The sequence below is a fragment of the Dipodomys spectabilis genome, unplaced genomic scaffold (assembly GCF_019054845.1).
Source record: "Dipodomys spectabilis isolate Male_0828 unplaced genomic scaffold, ASM1905484v1 ptg000147l, whole genome shotgun sequence".
Classification (NCBI taxonomy): Eukaryota; Metazoa; Chordata; class Mammalia; order Rodentia; family Heteromyidae; genus Dipodomys; species Dipodomys spectabilis.
This window is the reverse complement of record NW_024870824.1, coordinates 16946863-16961408: the sequence shown is the minus strand read 5'-3', so window position 1 is coordinate 16961408 and position 14546 is coordinate 16946863. Positions and strand designations below refer to the sequence as shown.

The 14546-nt window shown below is 50.5% G+C and overlaps 1 protein-coding gene across 2 annotated transcripts in view; it reads left to right on the top strand.

The window, feature by feature from the left end:
* The window catches only part of Pdgfrb (platelet derived growth factor receptor beta), a 45542-nt gene that overhangs the window by 13782 nt on the left and 17214 nt on the right, over positions 1–14546 (top strand). The window contains exons 2-10 of one of the 2 annotated variants that reach the window (XM_042692091.1): positions 3927–3972; positions 4999–5322; positions 6903–7169; positions 8556–8683; positions 8802–8976; positions 9576–9765; positions 10335–10450; positions 12668–12791; positions 13293–13504. In XM_042692091.1, the coding sequence (XP_042548025.1) occupies positions 3933–3972; positions 4999–5322; positions 6903–7169; positions 8556–8683; positions 8802–8976; positions 9576–9765; positions 10335–10450; positions 12668–12791; positions 13293–13504 (1576 nt within the window). In that variant the 5' untranslated portion in view covers positions 3927–3932. Of the gene's footprint in view, positions 1–3650; positions 3973–4998; positions 5323–6902; positions 7170–8555; positions 8684–8801; positions 8977–9575; positions 9766–10334; positions 10451–12667; positions 12792–13292; positions 13505–14546 lie in introns of those variants that run through there. The other variant, XM_042692093.1, reaches the window with a different exon arrangement.

Below are 14546 nucleotides of genomic sequence, written 5' to 3'. Positions count from 1 at the left end.
TGTGTTTCAGAGGAGCGTGAGAACGAGTGCGTGGGCAGGCGTCTGTCCTGCGTGCATGTGCTCCCCCGGCAGCACTGCAGGGCCCCCTCCCCTGCCTGCTCATGTCGTGGGAGCCTTGGGACCCCGAGGGAGGAAAGCTGCTGCTGCGGATGTGGCCAAGATGGACTGGATTTATTTAGATGAAGGCGGTGGGAAAGGGGTGGAGAATCATGTGTTTGTAAGAGGGAAGGCTGGGCTCTTCTGCAGCCTGCTGGCTCCCCTGGGCTTGGGGGCCTCACTCTGGCCCCTCTAAGAGGCTGCTCTGATTCACTGTGAGGAGCCGGGTCTGGCCTGTGTATGGAGAACACTGAGGGTATCCTGGCACCCAGAAATGTGCCTTTCTTCCTTTGCAAAGGCCAGTGGCTTAAGGACCTCTGCCTTGATCCCAGACAGGACAGAATGGCAGGTAAAGCATGCCCCAATGGGACACTGTGCTGACTCGGGCGGCTCTTCCCTGGAGCACAGATGCCCTTTGAAGAAGGGGAGTTGTCACAGGCAAGTTGCCACTCCAGGTCAGCTGTTTGGACTGCCCCGGGGCTTGTCGGAACCCAGCAGCCTCTGGATAAAGGCCATGAGGCATTAAGGGAGAATGGGAGGTGACCAGAGTCATCTGGAAGACCCCAGAAGTCATGGCTGGATGCTACAAATGGTACTCTAATGTGTCCCAGACTTCTGGCTTGCTGTCCTTATCACCGTTTTCCATCTCCTGAACCTCTGCAAGTCACCTGAACGGCTGTTATCTAACTCCTAATTGTGCAGAGAGGGAAACTCAAAGCCAGAGAGGGACCCAGTGTAAGTCAGTGACAAATGGCCAGGGACACTGGAGGCACAAAATGAGATATTTAAGCTGTGTATGGGTGGCTCACGCTTGTAATCCTAGCTACTCAGGAGACTGAGATCTGAGGACTGTGGTTCAAACCCAGCCTGGGATAGACAGTCCTTGAGACTCTTTTCTCCTTTTAACTACCAGAAAACCATAAGTGGTGCTGCGGCTCAAAGCACTAGCCTTCAGCAAAAAGAGATCAGGGACAGTGCCCAGGCCCTGAGTTCAAACCCCACCACAGACCAAAAACAAATTAAAATGTGATACTTTATGGATTACTTATAGGTTATTCTGGCCTCAGAAATGCCCTTCCCTCTTTTTTGTTTTTTGTTTTTGTTGGTCATGGGGCTTGAACTCTGGGCTTGGGTGCTGTCCCTCAGCTCTTCAGCTCAAGGTGAGTGCTCTACCACTTGAGCCACAGCGCCACTTCCAGTTTTCTGGTGGTTTATTGAAGACAAGAGTCTCACGGACTTTCCTGCCTGGGCTGGCTTTGAACTGTGATGCTCAGATCTCAGCCTCCTGAGTCGGGATTACAGGCGTGAGCTACCGGCACCAGGCTTGTCCTTGTCCTCTTGACTAGCTCCATCTCTCAAGCTGCTCCATTGAGAGACAAACCTCTTGGAGACAAACCTCTTTGGCTGGTCAAAAAGGCTGAGCTTTGGGATAAGGATCATTTTCCAATATGGCCTAGCCAAAGTCTTCCCTCTCTGGCTAGGGAAAGCTAGAGTCCTGCTCAGTCCCACAGTGGGGCTCAAGGACCTTATGAGGAAAGCCGAAATACATGTTATTATAGAGTCCAGCCAGTCCCAAACCCCTCACACTCTCCCAAACTCATTTGTTCAGTTTCTCCTCTTCCACAGCCCGAATCCGCCTTTTTTTCTGTTTGACTAGGTCATGATCATGTGCCTCTCTGGGCCTCTGTTGCCCATTTGAAAAGAGTCATTCCTCGCAGAGTCCCAGGAGTCTCAGCCACCCCCAACCCCAGTCGGACGGCTCGAAGGGGAGAAGACAGAGTGCCATAAAGAAGCAGGGTCAGGGGCTACATGCCATGAGGTCCCAGCCCACACGGCCAGCCCAGCCTTCCAGAGCCAGGCTGGCCCCTTTGCAGTGACCTCCTGTCTCCTCGCCAGGCGGCTAAATTCCTCCTTTAGAATAATAAACAGTGTGGCTAGCCAGCGAGAGAGGAAGGCTGAGATGACCCCTCCCCCAACCTGGGCTGCTAATGATTTTCTTTGGCCCAGATCTCGGGCAGGAAGTAGGGAGCCAGAGGGGCACCCACCTAAAAGGCAGATGGGCCTCTGTGGAGGCTGCAGGCTCTGTGTGGGCACTGCTTTGTCGCGCGCAGGAAGACCTGATGTCCAGCTGGAGGGGCTGGCTCGGAGGAGTGGGAGTGGGCGATGTTGTCAAGGGGACATGGGACGGCTGGGATTTGACCTTCTGAAGCAATTCGGAGTGAGGAAAGGAAGGCAGGAGGGGACCCTCTGGCAGGCTGCTCTGAAGGAAGAGAAAAGAGAAAAGCAGATTGGTTTGAACTGATTATTGGGATGTTGCACAGAGCTAGGGCTGTGGTTCATAGGCAAAGGGCAGAGTCTCTATCCTGTGTGTGTGTGTGTGTGTGTGTGTGTGTGTGTGTGTGTGTGTGTGTGTGTGTGTGTGTGTGTGTGTGTTTGCTCTGGTCCTGGGCCTTGAACTCAGGGCCTAAGCACTCTCTTAGCCTTTTTTTCTCTCTCAAGGCTGGCACTCTGCCACTTGAACCACAACCCTTTTCCTGACTTTTTGTGGTTCATTGGAGATAAGAGTCCCACAGACTTCCCTCCCAGGCTGGCTTTCAATCACTATCCTCAGATCTCAGCCTTCTGAGGAGCTAGGATTACAGGTATGAGCCATTGGTGCCTGGCATCTGTCCTTTCTTTAATGTCTGACGTCAGCTTAGATAGGTAGCATGCATTGTCCATCATCCCACTGCAAGTGCGGGAGGCTCAGCCTACAGAAGCAGCCATTGCACATACAGACCTAGTTCCCAGCTCTAGGCTGGAAACTAGAAGGGGTGAGAGGGGGAGGTGGGGAGCTAGTATGGCCAAACTGGGCAGTCAGGCAGTAGGGAGTGTGAGTCCTACTGCATCACGAGGCTCGCTGTTGCCTTGTCACATTGTCCCTTCTCCTATTTCTTGCCCTTGGGATTTCTGTTTACTCCCGGCCTCCTTCTTTTGGGAGCTGTGGGTAGCCCATGGCATGCTTGGCTACTATGATTATTTGGAAACTAAGCTCTGGCTCTTGAGGGAAGGACTAGATTAAAGACCCATCCAATTCAATCTGTCTCTGTGTCCCTGCTTCCATCTGTGTCCAGAACTGTGTATTTCCTGCATCTCCTTTCCCTGTCTTGTCTATCTGTGTCTCTCTCCCACCATTTAGCTCTCTTTAGCATCCTCTTGAACAGGATGGGCTTCCCTTCTCAGAGCCTCAGTTTCCCCATCCTAGACACTGGGATAGAGGTATGACATGGCTTCACTGGTCCCAAAAGACCTACGAAGCCTCTCCAGTTCAATGGGGCTGGGATCCTGGACCCTCTCCCCTGGGCCTCCAAGTACTGCTGTGGTCTAAGCAGGGGGGCCAGGCCCAGCCCCCACATTCCACAGCCTTAACTCCTCCTGCTTCCCTTCCCATAGCCTCCCCACTTCCTGTTGTGTTTGCGGAGGGAGCTGTGGGAGTTTGCTAGGCTCTGGCTTACCCCCTCCTTCTCCTCCAGGCCTTTCATCACACTTTCCCAAATATTTGTCCTGGCAGATAAGTGCCTGGTATTGGAACTGTCACCAGAGGACAAGCTGTCAGAGCTGGCAGGCCTCTGGACCCTAGCCCAGTGTCCCCATCCCATTGTGCATACAGGGAAACTAAGGCTCAGAGAAGCAAAGGACTCAGCCAAAGCCACACAATGCTTAGGAACAGAGGGGAGAGGGCTCAGGAAAGGAATTGTTCCGGCAGGGGCTCACTCTGCAGGAAGCTTTAGTGCTAAGATGAGCATGATGCTGCCTCTACCCTGGGCCCTGACTCTTGTTTAACTCTGTAGGACACCATGCAGCTTCCAGGTGTGATGTCAGCTCGACTCCTCAAAGGTAAGTAGACTGGAGAAGGGGTTAGGGCCCTGGGAAGCCACAGAGCGGAGCAAGCAGGGCTGGTGCTTGCTAAAACCAGGCCTGGAAAGGCCAGAAGCATGGCTATGCTCTGGGGCTTCAATGTCTTTTTTTCTTTTCTTTTTGCCAGGAGAGGAAGGTGCCTCTGTGGAGGCCTCCTTCAACTGCCCACTTACTCACTTAGAAGCCATCAATAGACCCTTCCTTGTCCAGAGCCATCCGGAACCATCCGGGCAAATCCCTGCTTAGCCTTTCATATCCCACTGCACCCTGTAACAGTCACCACTGGCTTCCTATCTCTCCTTGGTTGGACTGGTTGCATGCATGTTCTCTAGGACAGGAAGGATGCTCGAGCTAGCAATGGCATGCCAGTGCCCTTCCCTTCAGGCTGGTGCCAGAAGCCTGGCTTACTGCTTGCCTACCTGTCCTGATTTTCATCACCAGGGACCATGAGGGCATGCATTACAAAACCCTACTCCAGAGGATGTTACAGGGAGAGACTACTCTCTCTCTCTCTCTCTCTCTCTCTCTGGTTAACCTCCAGCTCCCAGGCCCCTCAGCATCTCTCCTGCCCCAATCTGTCTAAGTTACCTTAGCACCTCTCTCTTACTCCCTTCCCAAGCTCAGCCATCTCTTGGTTTCACAGGAACCTAGGCAGCTGGGAGCAGCAGCAGGGAAGAGGTTAGAGAGTGACCTGGGAAATAATGCAGGAACTGGTGGTTGGAGAATTGCTTCCCGAGGATTTCCTGACCTCTTCTGCTGACTGCTTGAACACTACATTGCTGAGGGACTCAAGCTAGGGGTCTGGAGGGATGGAGACAGAGCCTCCAGACCCCTGGAGGCAGTGGGCAATCAAGCTTAGAACCACAGGCAGAGGGTTCTATTCAGGGCTGGATAGAGAGGTTTGTTTTTCCATGAATTGGGGATTATGTATGCACGCCTCTGAAACAGCTAGAGTGCGGTGGTAAGGCCCCTGTGCCCTGACATTTGCCACCTCCTGTCTCCAAGGCCAGTTGCTGTTGCTGCCCATACTCTTGCTGCTGGGACCGCAGACCTCCCAGGGCCTGGTCATCACGCCCCCAGGCCCAGAGCTTGTCATCAATGCCTCCAGCACCTTTGTTCTAGTCTGCTCGGGTTCAGCTCCAGTGGTGTGGGAAAGGATGGCCAAAGTGCCCCAGCAGCAACTCTCCAAGATGCAGAACGGTACCTTCTCTAGCACACTGACACTGACCAACGTCACGGGGCTAGACACAGGAGAATACTTTTGTACCTACAATAGCTCCTTTGGGCTGGAGTCTGGTGATCGAAAACGGCTCTACATTTTTGTACCAGGTAAGACTCCCTGGTCTGCATGCCTACTCCCTTACCCTCTCTCCTCCGAAGATGTCAGAGGGTCCTCAGGAGGACTTCAGTGACTCCATGGCACCATCGTAGGAACTCAGAATCCAGCTGGCTCAGCACAGATGGATGTGCCTTCTCATTACCTGGATGTCTGTCTGCATCTTGCGAACCAATCCCATTCTTGCCTCCCAAGAAATCCATGCCCTCAGCTGGTTTACTCCACTCTTTCTTTGTCCCTATGACTCAAAATGGCATGTGGGATGTAAAAAGTAAAATAAAATAAAATAATAAGTGGATCACCTAAGAATGTTAGAGGTGGAAGAGGCCTCTGAGGGCATCTATCCTAGTCCATGTTTGCTGCTATAATACAATCCTGAGACTGGGTCATTTCTAGTGAAGGGAAATGTATTGGGTTATCATTCTGGAGACCAGGAAGTTCAAGATAAAAGGCTGGCACTCAGGCTGGGAAGGTGGCTCAGTGGTAGAGCGCTTGCCTTGCATTTATGAGGCCCTGTGTTCGATTCCCCAGCACCACATAAACAAAAAGAAAAAAAGCCAGAAGTGGCGCTGTGGCTCAAGTGGTAGAGCGCTAGCCTTGAGCTGAAGAGCTGAGGGACAGCATCCAGGCCCAGAGTTCAGGCCCCACAACCGGACGCTCCCCCCCCCCCCCCCAAAAAAAAAGGCTGGCACCTAGAAAGGGCCTCCTTCTTGTTGGAACATCCCATGGAAAAAAAAAGCAGAAGAGAAAGAGGGGGTGCTAAAGGCACTTGTTCCCCAATTTTGTTACATACTTAGTCTAGATTTTAATTAATTAACTAGTGCTGGTACTGGAGCTTGATCTTAGAGCCTGAGCACTGAGCCTTAGCTTTTTTGCTCAAGGCTGGAACTCTTGAGACAACAGCTCCATTTCTGGATTTTTGCTGGTTCATTAGAAATAAGATACTCAGGGACTTTCCTGTCAAGTCTGACTTCATAATATAACTCAGATCTCAGCCTCCTGAGTAGCTAGGATTACAGACAGGAGTCACCAGTCAGATCATTGTTTTCTTTTTTTGGGGGGAGGGGGTCTGGTCATGGGGTCTGAACTCTGGGCCTGGGTGCTGTCCCTCAGATCTTCAGCTCAAGGCTAGCGCTCTACCACTTGAGCCACAGCGCCACTTCCAGCTTTTTTCTTTTTGCTTATGTGGTGCTGAGGAATCGAATCCAGGGCCTTATGCATGCAAGGCAAGCGCTCTACCACTGAGCCACCTTCCCAGCCCCAGATTATTGTTTTCTTAAGTGAAATTTTTCTCCTTGTTCAGAGATATGATTGTGTAGAAAACAAACTGAAAGAACTTGCTCCTTTTAGAATGGCACCAGTGTCCTCCATGGAGCACTTGTGGGTGAATTGTCTCATGAAGACCCCACCTCCTGACACTGTTACAATGCAGTGAATGGGGCCATAACAGCATCCCTATTCTGTATAGGGGAGACTGAGGGCCAGACAGGGAAAGAAACTTGCTCAAAGACACATGGCAATTCACAGAATAGGAAGAAACCATTTCCTTCTTTCTTGGCTCTACTTCTGGCAGATCCCGCCATGGTCTTCCTTCCTCAGAACTCCGATGACCTATTCATCTTTCTCATGGAAGTCGCTGAGACTACAATTCCCTGCCGAGTGACAGACCCTCAGCTGGAGGTGACACTGCATGAGAAGAAAGTGGACACCCCCTTGCCTATCCCTTATGACCATCAGCGAGGCTTCTCTGGTATCTTTGAAGACAAGACTTACATCTGTAAAGCCACTGTAGAGGACAGGGAAGTAGAGTCCGATGCCTACTACATCTACAGCCTACAGGGTAAGCCCCCTTTTCTGGCTTGATATTGAGTCCTTCAGGGGGAGGCATAGCGTTTTGCAACTTACAAAGTATACAGTTCCAGTTGGATGTTACTCAGGAGGCTGAGATCAGAGAACTGAGGTTCAAAGTCAGCCTGGGCAAAAATATGAAAGTAGGGGTATGGATCAAGTGGTAGAGCTCCAGCATTAGGCAAAAAAGCCAAGTGAGAACATGAGGCACACACGCTTGCGCACATACATATACAACTCCATTTTACATCAGTTTTCACTGCAGACTTGGAGTTAGCATTTCCTCCATTTCACAGATGAGAAAACTGATGGTCAGAGAGATGAATGGAGTTTGCTCACACTCTTAAAACACATTAGTGGCAAAACTGGTCTACAAAATGTGGTGGGTAGAAAAATATGCTTTGGAGATGGTTGAATCTGAATGCCAGCTCAGCCATTTTCCATGATTTTCAAAAGATATGTACAAGGTACATGATCCTTTAAGCCTGCTTTTGCCACAACAAAACAATGGCAGTGAGCTGGATACCTGTGGCTCATGCCTGTAATCCTAGCTACTCAGAAGGCTGAGATCTGAGGATCATAGCTCCAAGCCATCCTGAGCAGGAAAGTCTGTGAGACTCTTTTCTCTAATTAACCCCCAAAAGCCAGAAGTGACCCAGGCACTGGTGGCTTATGCCTGTAATCCTAGCTATTCAGGAGGTTGAGATCTGAGGATCATGGTTCAAAGCTAGCCCGAGTAGGAAAGTCCATGAGACTCTTATCTCCAATTAATCACCAGAAGACCAGGAAGGGGCTGTGGCTCAAAGGTAAAGTGCTTGCCTTGATCTGAAGAGTTCAGGGACAGCACCCAGTCTCAGAGTTCAAGCCCCATGACCAACCAAAAAAAAAAAAAAGCCAGAATTGGAGCTGTGGCTTAAGTGGTAGAGTGCTAGCCTTGAGCAAAAAGCTGAGACAATATCCAGGCTCTGAGTTCAAGTTCTGAGACTGGCAAAAAAGAAAGAACAAACAAACAAACAAGGGCAATGATGACTGCTTACCTCCAGGGATTAGAGTGAAGATTAAATAAAAAATTGACAGTTATCTAACATATGGTAAGTGCTCAGTAAACTCCCATGCTAGACCCCAGAGGATACTTAGCTTTCCAGACTCTTACCCTTCTAGAATGTCAGCTCCATGATAGAGATTTTGTCTCTCCTGTTCACAGCTCTAGCCCAGTGCCTGGAATAGTGCTTGGCATATAGTAGGTATTCCATAACTATTATTGAGTGAGTGACTTCTCCATACCAGTCATCTCTTCCCATTCTTGGCCTCTACCTCACTCCCAAGTCCAAGTGCTGGAGGTAACTTCTCCAGCTCTAAACCCATGCCTTTCCTACAGTGTCATCCATCAATGTCTCCGTGAGTGCCGTGCAGACTGTGGTGCGCCAGGGCGAGAACATCACCATCTTGTGCATTGTGACTGGGACCGAGGTGGTCAACTTCGAATGGACATACCCTCGCTTGGAGGTAAAGCTGGGCCAGGAGTTTAGAGGAGGGGTCAGACAGGGGTGGATATCTCAGCAGGAACACTGAGCTCTCACAGACGCCTCCTGATGTGGGGACCCTTCCTGCCTTGTCCCTGCAGAGTGGACGGAAGATAGAGCCAGTGACAGACTTCCTCCTTGACATGCCCTCCCACATTCGCTCCATCCTGCACGTCCTCAGTGCTGAACTGGGGGACTCCGGGGTCTACAGCTGCAATGTGTCAGACACTGTGACTGAGCATGGAGACGAGAAGGCCGTCAATATCACTGTGCTCGGTGGGTGTGATGGACGCGGCCCCCAGCTTCTGACACGGTCCTGGGGTACAGCCAACCACTTTGTAGAGCAGTCCTAGACTGCAATAGCCAAAACTCCACTTCCAGGATATGGCTTAAATGCCAACCCAGACTTTCCACTCAGCCAGAACTTTAGCCTCAACCTGAGATCTGATCACAACCCCCGCGGCAGGTCGAAGCAGCAGATTCCCAAATCCAACCACAGAGTTGGCTTGAGGCACCAGTGTACCTCAGCTATAAACCAAGCCCTAGTCGCAACCTCAAAACCGCTCTAACACCAATACTAGAGCCAAATTGTGCCCCCAGATCCAGTCCCAGCCTCAGCTTTAACCCTAGCTCCATCACTGGAAGGTTCCCCCAAACCTGAAGCCCCACATCAAAAAGAAGCCTTGCTTCTGGAAGCCCTGCTTCTGGAAGCCCCGCCCCCGGAGCCCCGCCCCCAGAGCCCCGCCCCTGGAAGGCACTCCTCCATTGGTGGCGGATCATAACCCTGCCCCGTGGCTCCGCCCCCAAAGGCACTCCCCATTGGTGGCGTATCAGCCCCGCCCCCATGACCCTCCCCTGACCACCCTACCTTGCAGAGGTCGGCTACGTGCGGCTGCAGGAGGTGAACCCAGTAGAAGTTGCTGAGCTGCACCAGAGCCGAACGCTGCAAGTGATGTTCGAAGCCTATCCGCCACCTTCTGTCTTGTGGTTTAAGGACAACCGCACCCTAGGCGACTCTAGCGCCGGCGAGATCATCCTGTCCACTCGCAATGTGTCGGAGACCTGGTGAGCAGGGCCTTCAGCCACCTGACAAACCTATGTCCACTATTCCCGAGGGCCCACAATGAACCAGACATCGTGGCAGGTGATGGAACGCTTCAGGTAGAAGAGCAAAACGTTCCATTCCTCTGATAGTTTCCGATCTACTGGGGGACACCGGTACTGGCTAGTTGATCATGAAGATATTTATGACAACTGGGTCCAGCAGATGGCAGGCAGCCTAGGTAAAGGCTGGGGACCAGGAGGGCTATTTGCTGTCATCTCTGTTGTCTCTGAGGCTAGAGACTTGCATATTAACAGAAACTGTGGGGTTAGGTAAGACAAAGCAAGTCTGGCCCCTCAGAAGGGATGAGGTGGAGGGAGGAAAATTGTACACACCCCCTCCAATTTTGCACAAGCTTTTCTCTTGGCTCCGTGGAACTGCCAGTGGGTGAGATTCAGGAGATTGGATTTGAGTGTTGGCTCTGCCGCTGCCTTGGAGACTTGGTCAAGCCCCTTCTCCCTGGGCCTCTGTACTGGGATGTGGGTGGGGAGGGCTGTAAGAGTTCCTCCAGCTCTGACTGCCTCCTCCCTAGGTATGTGTCCGAACTGACACTTGTGAGGGTGAAGGTGGCAGAGGCTGGCTATTACACCATGCTGGTCTTCCATGAAGATGCTGAAGCCCAGCTCTCCTTCAGGCTGCAGGTCAATGGTGAGGATCACCTACTTCCTCCTTTCCCTATCCATTTCCTCTCCCTATATTACCCACCTACCCACTATCTGTTACCTGCTATCTACTAGAAAGGAAGTCTAGAACTAAGGAGGCTGACTACTTCCTCCTCCTTTTCTTCTTCTTCTTCTTCTTCTCCTTCTTCTTCTTCTTCTTCTTCTTCTTCTTCTTCTTCTTCTTCTTCTTCTTCTTCTTCTTCTTCTTCTTCTTCTTCTTCTTCTTCTTCTTCTTCTTCTTCTTCTTCTTCTTCCTCTTCCTCTTCCTCTTCCTCCTCTTCCTATTCCTATTCCTACTCCTCGCCTTCCTCCTCATTCTCCTTCTTCTTTTGTTGGTTGTAGGGCTTGAACTCAGGGCCTGGGCACTGTCCCTGAGCTCTTTTGCTCAAGGTTAATGTTGTACTACTTTGAGTCACAGTACCACTTCCAGATTTCTGGTGATTCATTGGAATGAGTCTCATGGACTTTCCTGCCAAGGCTGGCTTTGAACAGTGATCCTCAGATCACTGAATAGCTAGGATTAAGGCATGACCCACCAGTGCTTGGCTTAAAGAAGCTGACTTCTAGGCCACTGTCTCCTCTCTGGACCTTAGTTTTCCCAGTTGCAAAAGGATGCAATTAGGCTACCCTGGTGTTTCCAAAAACTGTGGACAAATGCCACAATTAGTTTCTTCTTACAAAGCACTCATACTGTGTGGATATTTATTGAGCAACTACAATACATCAGCTTGTTTAGTTCTCAAGGTCCTGTTGTTAAGCAGTTTGTATCTTTATAGGGAAACACAAACATAATAGGCAGGAGAGAGATCCCCGGAAAATGACATAGGTTACAGCTAAGTGCTGGTGGCTCATGCCTATCATCCTAGCTACTCAGGAGGCTGAGATCTGTGGATTGGGTTGCAGAGCCACCCTGGGCAGGAAAATCTGCAAGACTATTATCTCTAATTAATTACCAAAAAGCCAGAAGTGAAGCTATGGCTCAAGTGAGAGAGCCGCAGCCTTGAATTGAAAAGGTAAGGGATAGTGCCCAGGCCTTGAGTCCCAGTACTAATTCATTCTCTCTCTCTCTCTCTCTCTCTCTCTCTCTCTCTCTCTCTTTTTATCTATCTATCTATCTATCTATCTATCTATCTATCTATCTCTGTTTCTCTCACACACACATACACACATATGTACACACAGGTATATACTCGTGTGCATGACATACATTAGAAAATAATAAGCTCTATGGGACAGGAAAGGCAGGGAGGAAGACTGGACACAAAGATTGGTTAAAGTTGCACTTTTAAACAGGATGATCAGAGTTGGCTTCATCCATGAAGAATACTTAAAGAAGAGAGTACCCAAGGCAGTACAAATGCCAGAGCTCTAGCAGAAAGTCTTTGGGGACTAGAGGTATGGCTCTCATGGTAGAGCACCTGATTAATAAGCTCAGGCTGTGGGTTCAAACTCTAGTATATAAGGAAGAGAGGAAGGACAGGAGGGAGAAAAGAAGGGAGGGAAGGGGGGTAGGAAAGGGAGAAAGTCACAAGCTCTCAGTTAGGTCTGCATTGTCAGAACAGGGAGGGGAGTGGTGGGGTATGATCTCAGAAGAGAGGTAGGTAACCTGGGGGTAGGCAGGACAGAGGGTGGGGGAGGGAGGTGGGTGACATCAGAGGAGAGGTAGGTAACCTGGGGGTGACAGGCAGATATGTAGGGCCTGGCTTCTACTGTGATTGAAATGAAGAACCATCTCCGGGACTTGAGCATATGAATGACACGAGGATGACTTCATGTTTTGTCAATTAGCTTTCTAAAAATAAGTTTATTTTTGAAAGACAAAATGTAACCTCTCCACTGTAGATGGAAAATCAGCCTCACATGTCATAAACATAAAGCAAGCACTAAAATAAACTCAGAGAAAACAAACCAGTGCTATTCAATTCTAGCTTCTGGAGCCAGGCTGGCCAGGGCTCTTGGTTTCTCTTTGTTGAAAGGGAAGATTTTGCAAGTCCCATAGAGGTGTTAGGGACAGACTGGCACCCTACTGAGGTCTTCTCTTTGAAGTACCCTAGAAGAATCTATCACTTTCACACAGTATTCACCTGCAGTCTGCAGCCCCCTCCCTGAGGGGTGTCTCTGGGCCAGATCCTCCCGGGGCTGACTGTCCTGACCTGTGCACCTCCTGACCCTTTGCCTTCCCTCCTCCCCCCAATCCGTGCAGTCCCCGTCCGTATGCTGGAGCTGAGCGAGAGCCACCCTGCCAATGGGGAGCAAAGAGTTCGCTGCCGTGGCCGTGGTATGCCCCAGCCAAATGTCACCTGGTCCATCTGCAGAGACTTTAAAAGGTGAGCAGGCTCTGGGTTTCAGGCTCCCAGGCACCCACAGCTGGCTAAAGGACCCAGTGAAGTTTATTTAAGCTCCAGGTTAGAAAACCATCACCTGAACTGTCCCTTGTCCTTACCTTGATCCCTGGGCCATTCCTCTGGGCATTGTCTGTGCCCCACAGAGGCCTTACCCACCTAGAATATCCCTGGCCAGTGCTTGTCCTAGTGTGCTGGATAGAGTAAGGTTGAATTCATTTTATTCTACATGGGACACACTACGTGAGCTTGGGGGTCAAAATGAGAGGAAGGGATGTTGCAATTCAGTTTTTGGTGGTGGAACAAGAGTGTCCTCTGCTGGTCATATTGGAGAACAGAGGAGGAACTGGAACGGGACCAGACAGCTGGAGGTGGCAGGAACTCGTCATGTCCTACTTGCGCCATGTTGCTGCCTGCTCTTGATCTCAGTTTCCCCATCTGCAGACAGAAGAATCAGTAGGACATTTTCCTTGTCTCCCCTCACAGGTGCCCACGTGAGCTGCCACCCACTCCTCTGGGGAACAGTTCTGAGGGGGAGAGCCAGCTGGAGACTAATGTGACTTACTTGGTGGAGGAACAGGAATATGAGGTAGTGAGCACACTGCGCCTGCGCCATGTGGATCAGCCCCTGTCTGTGCGCTGCACACTGCAAAATCTGCTGGGCCAGGACATGCAGGAGGTCACTGTGGTGCCGCACTGTGAGTCTCCCTGATGACTTCTCAGACCCTTCTTTGACCCTGCCATGCTTGGGGACTGATTCCTGGTGTCCACAGAGGGTTAAGTCAGGATATGTATAGATGCAGGCTTTGTGAAACCCACCAGAGTATGACTGTATGTGTCTACATAATATGGGTACATGGTACAAGCTCCAGTCTGTAAATCACAGGTATGAGAAGCAGTATCTGCTTCTGTGTAGCAAATGTAAATGATATGTGTGTTGTATGCCATATGTCCTGCCCATGAGCAGGCCTGTTCTTAAGCGTGGATGGCTGAAGATATTAATCTCCAGATACACGAGTAAAGCTTGAGTATATATGCCAGGCACTGTGGCTCATACCTGTAACCCTAGCTACTCAGGAGTGTGAAATCTGAAGATTGTAGCCAGCCTGGGTAGGAAAGTTCATGAGGCTCTTATCTCCAATGAACCACCCAAATCTGAAAGTGAAGTTGTGGCTCAAGTGCCAGGCTTGAGCGAAAAAGCTAAGAAACAGCATCCAGACCCTGATTCAAGACGCAATATTAGCACCAAAAAAAGCCAAAAACAAGAAAACTGTGTCTCATCTAGGTTTCCAACATGCACAGATATCCCTGAGTAACTGAGCGTGTGCGTAGTGTGCGCAGTTTGAATGATAGAGAGGTTCTACACTAGCATTGACAAAGTCAGGAATAACCTGTCTGAGGGGTCCCTCTCATTCACCTTTGCTTGAGGAACTGAGATGAGTGGATGCACACTCCTCTGTACTCCCATGAGCCCTCAACGGATGCAAGCTTTCCTTCTCAGGACTGAAAGGAGGGGAGCAGGGGATGGTGCCCATGCAGGGGGGAGCCAGGCAGGGATTCCTGTGGAGCAGAGAAGTACGGGAAGGGGTTGGGGACAAGTTTTAAGAGACCACAGAGGTGGCCAGTGGAGGGAAAATGGATGTTTGTCCAGAGAGAGAAAGTATATAGCAAAGAAGCCAAGGCCTTGGGGTTTGGGAGGGCCCCCTGGGCTCACCCCAGTACCCTGGGGAATGCATTTTT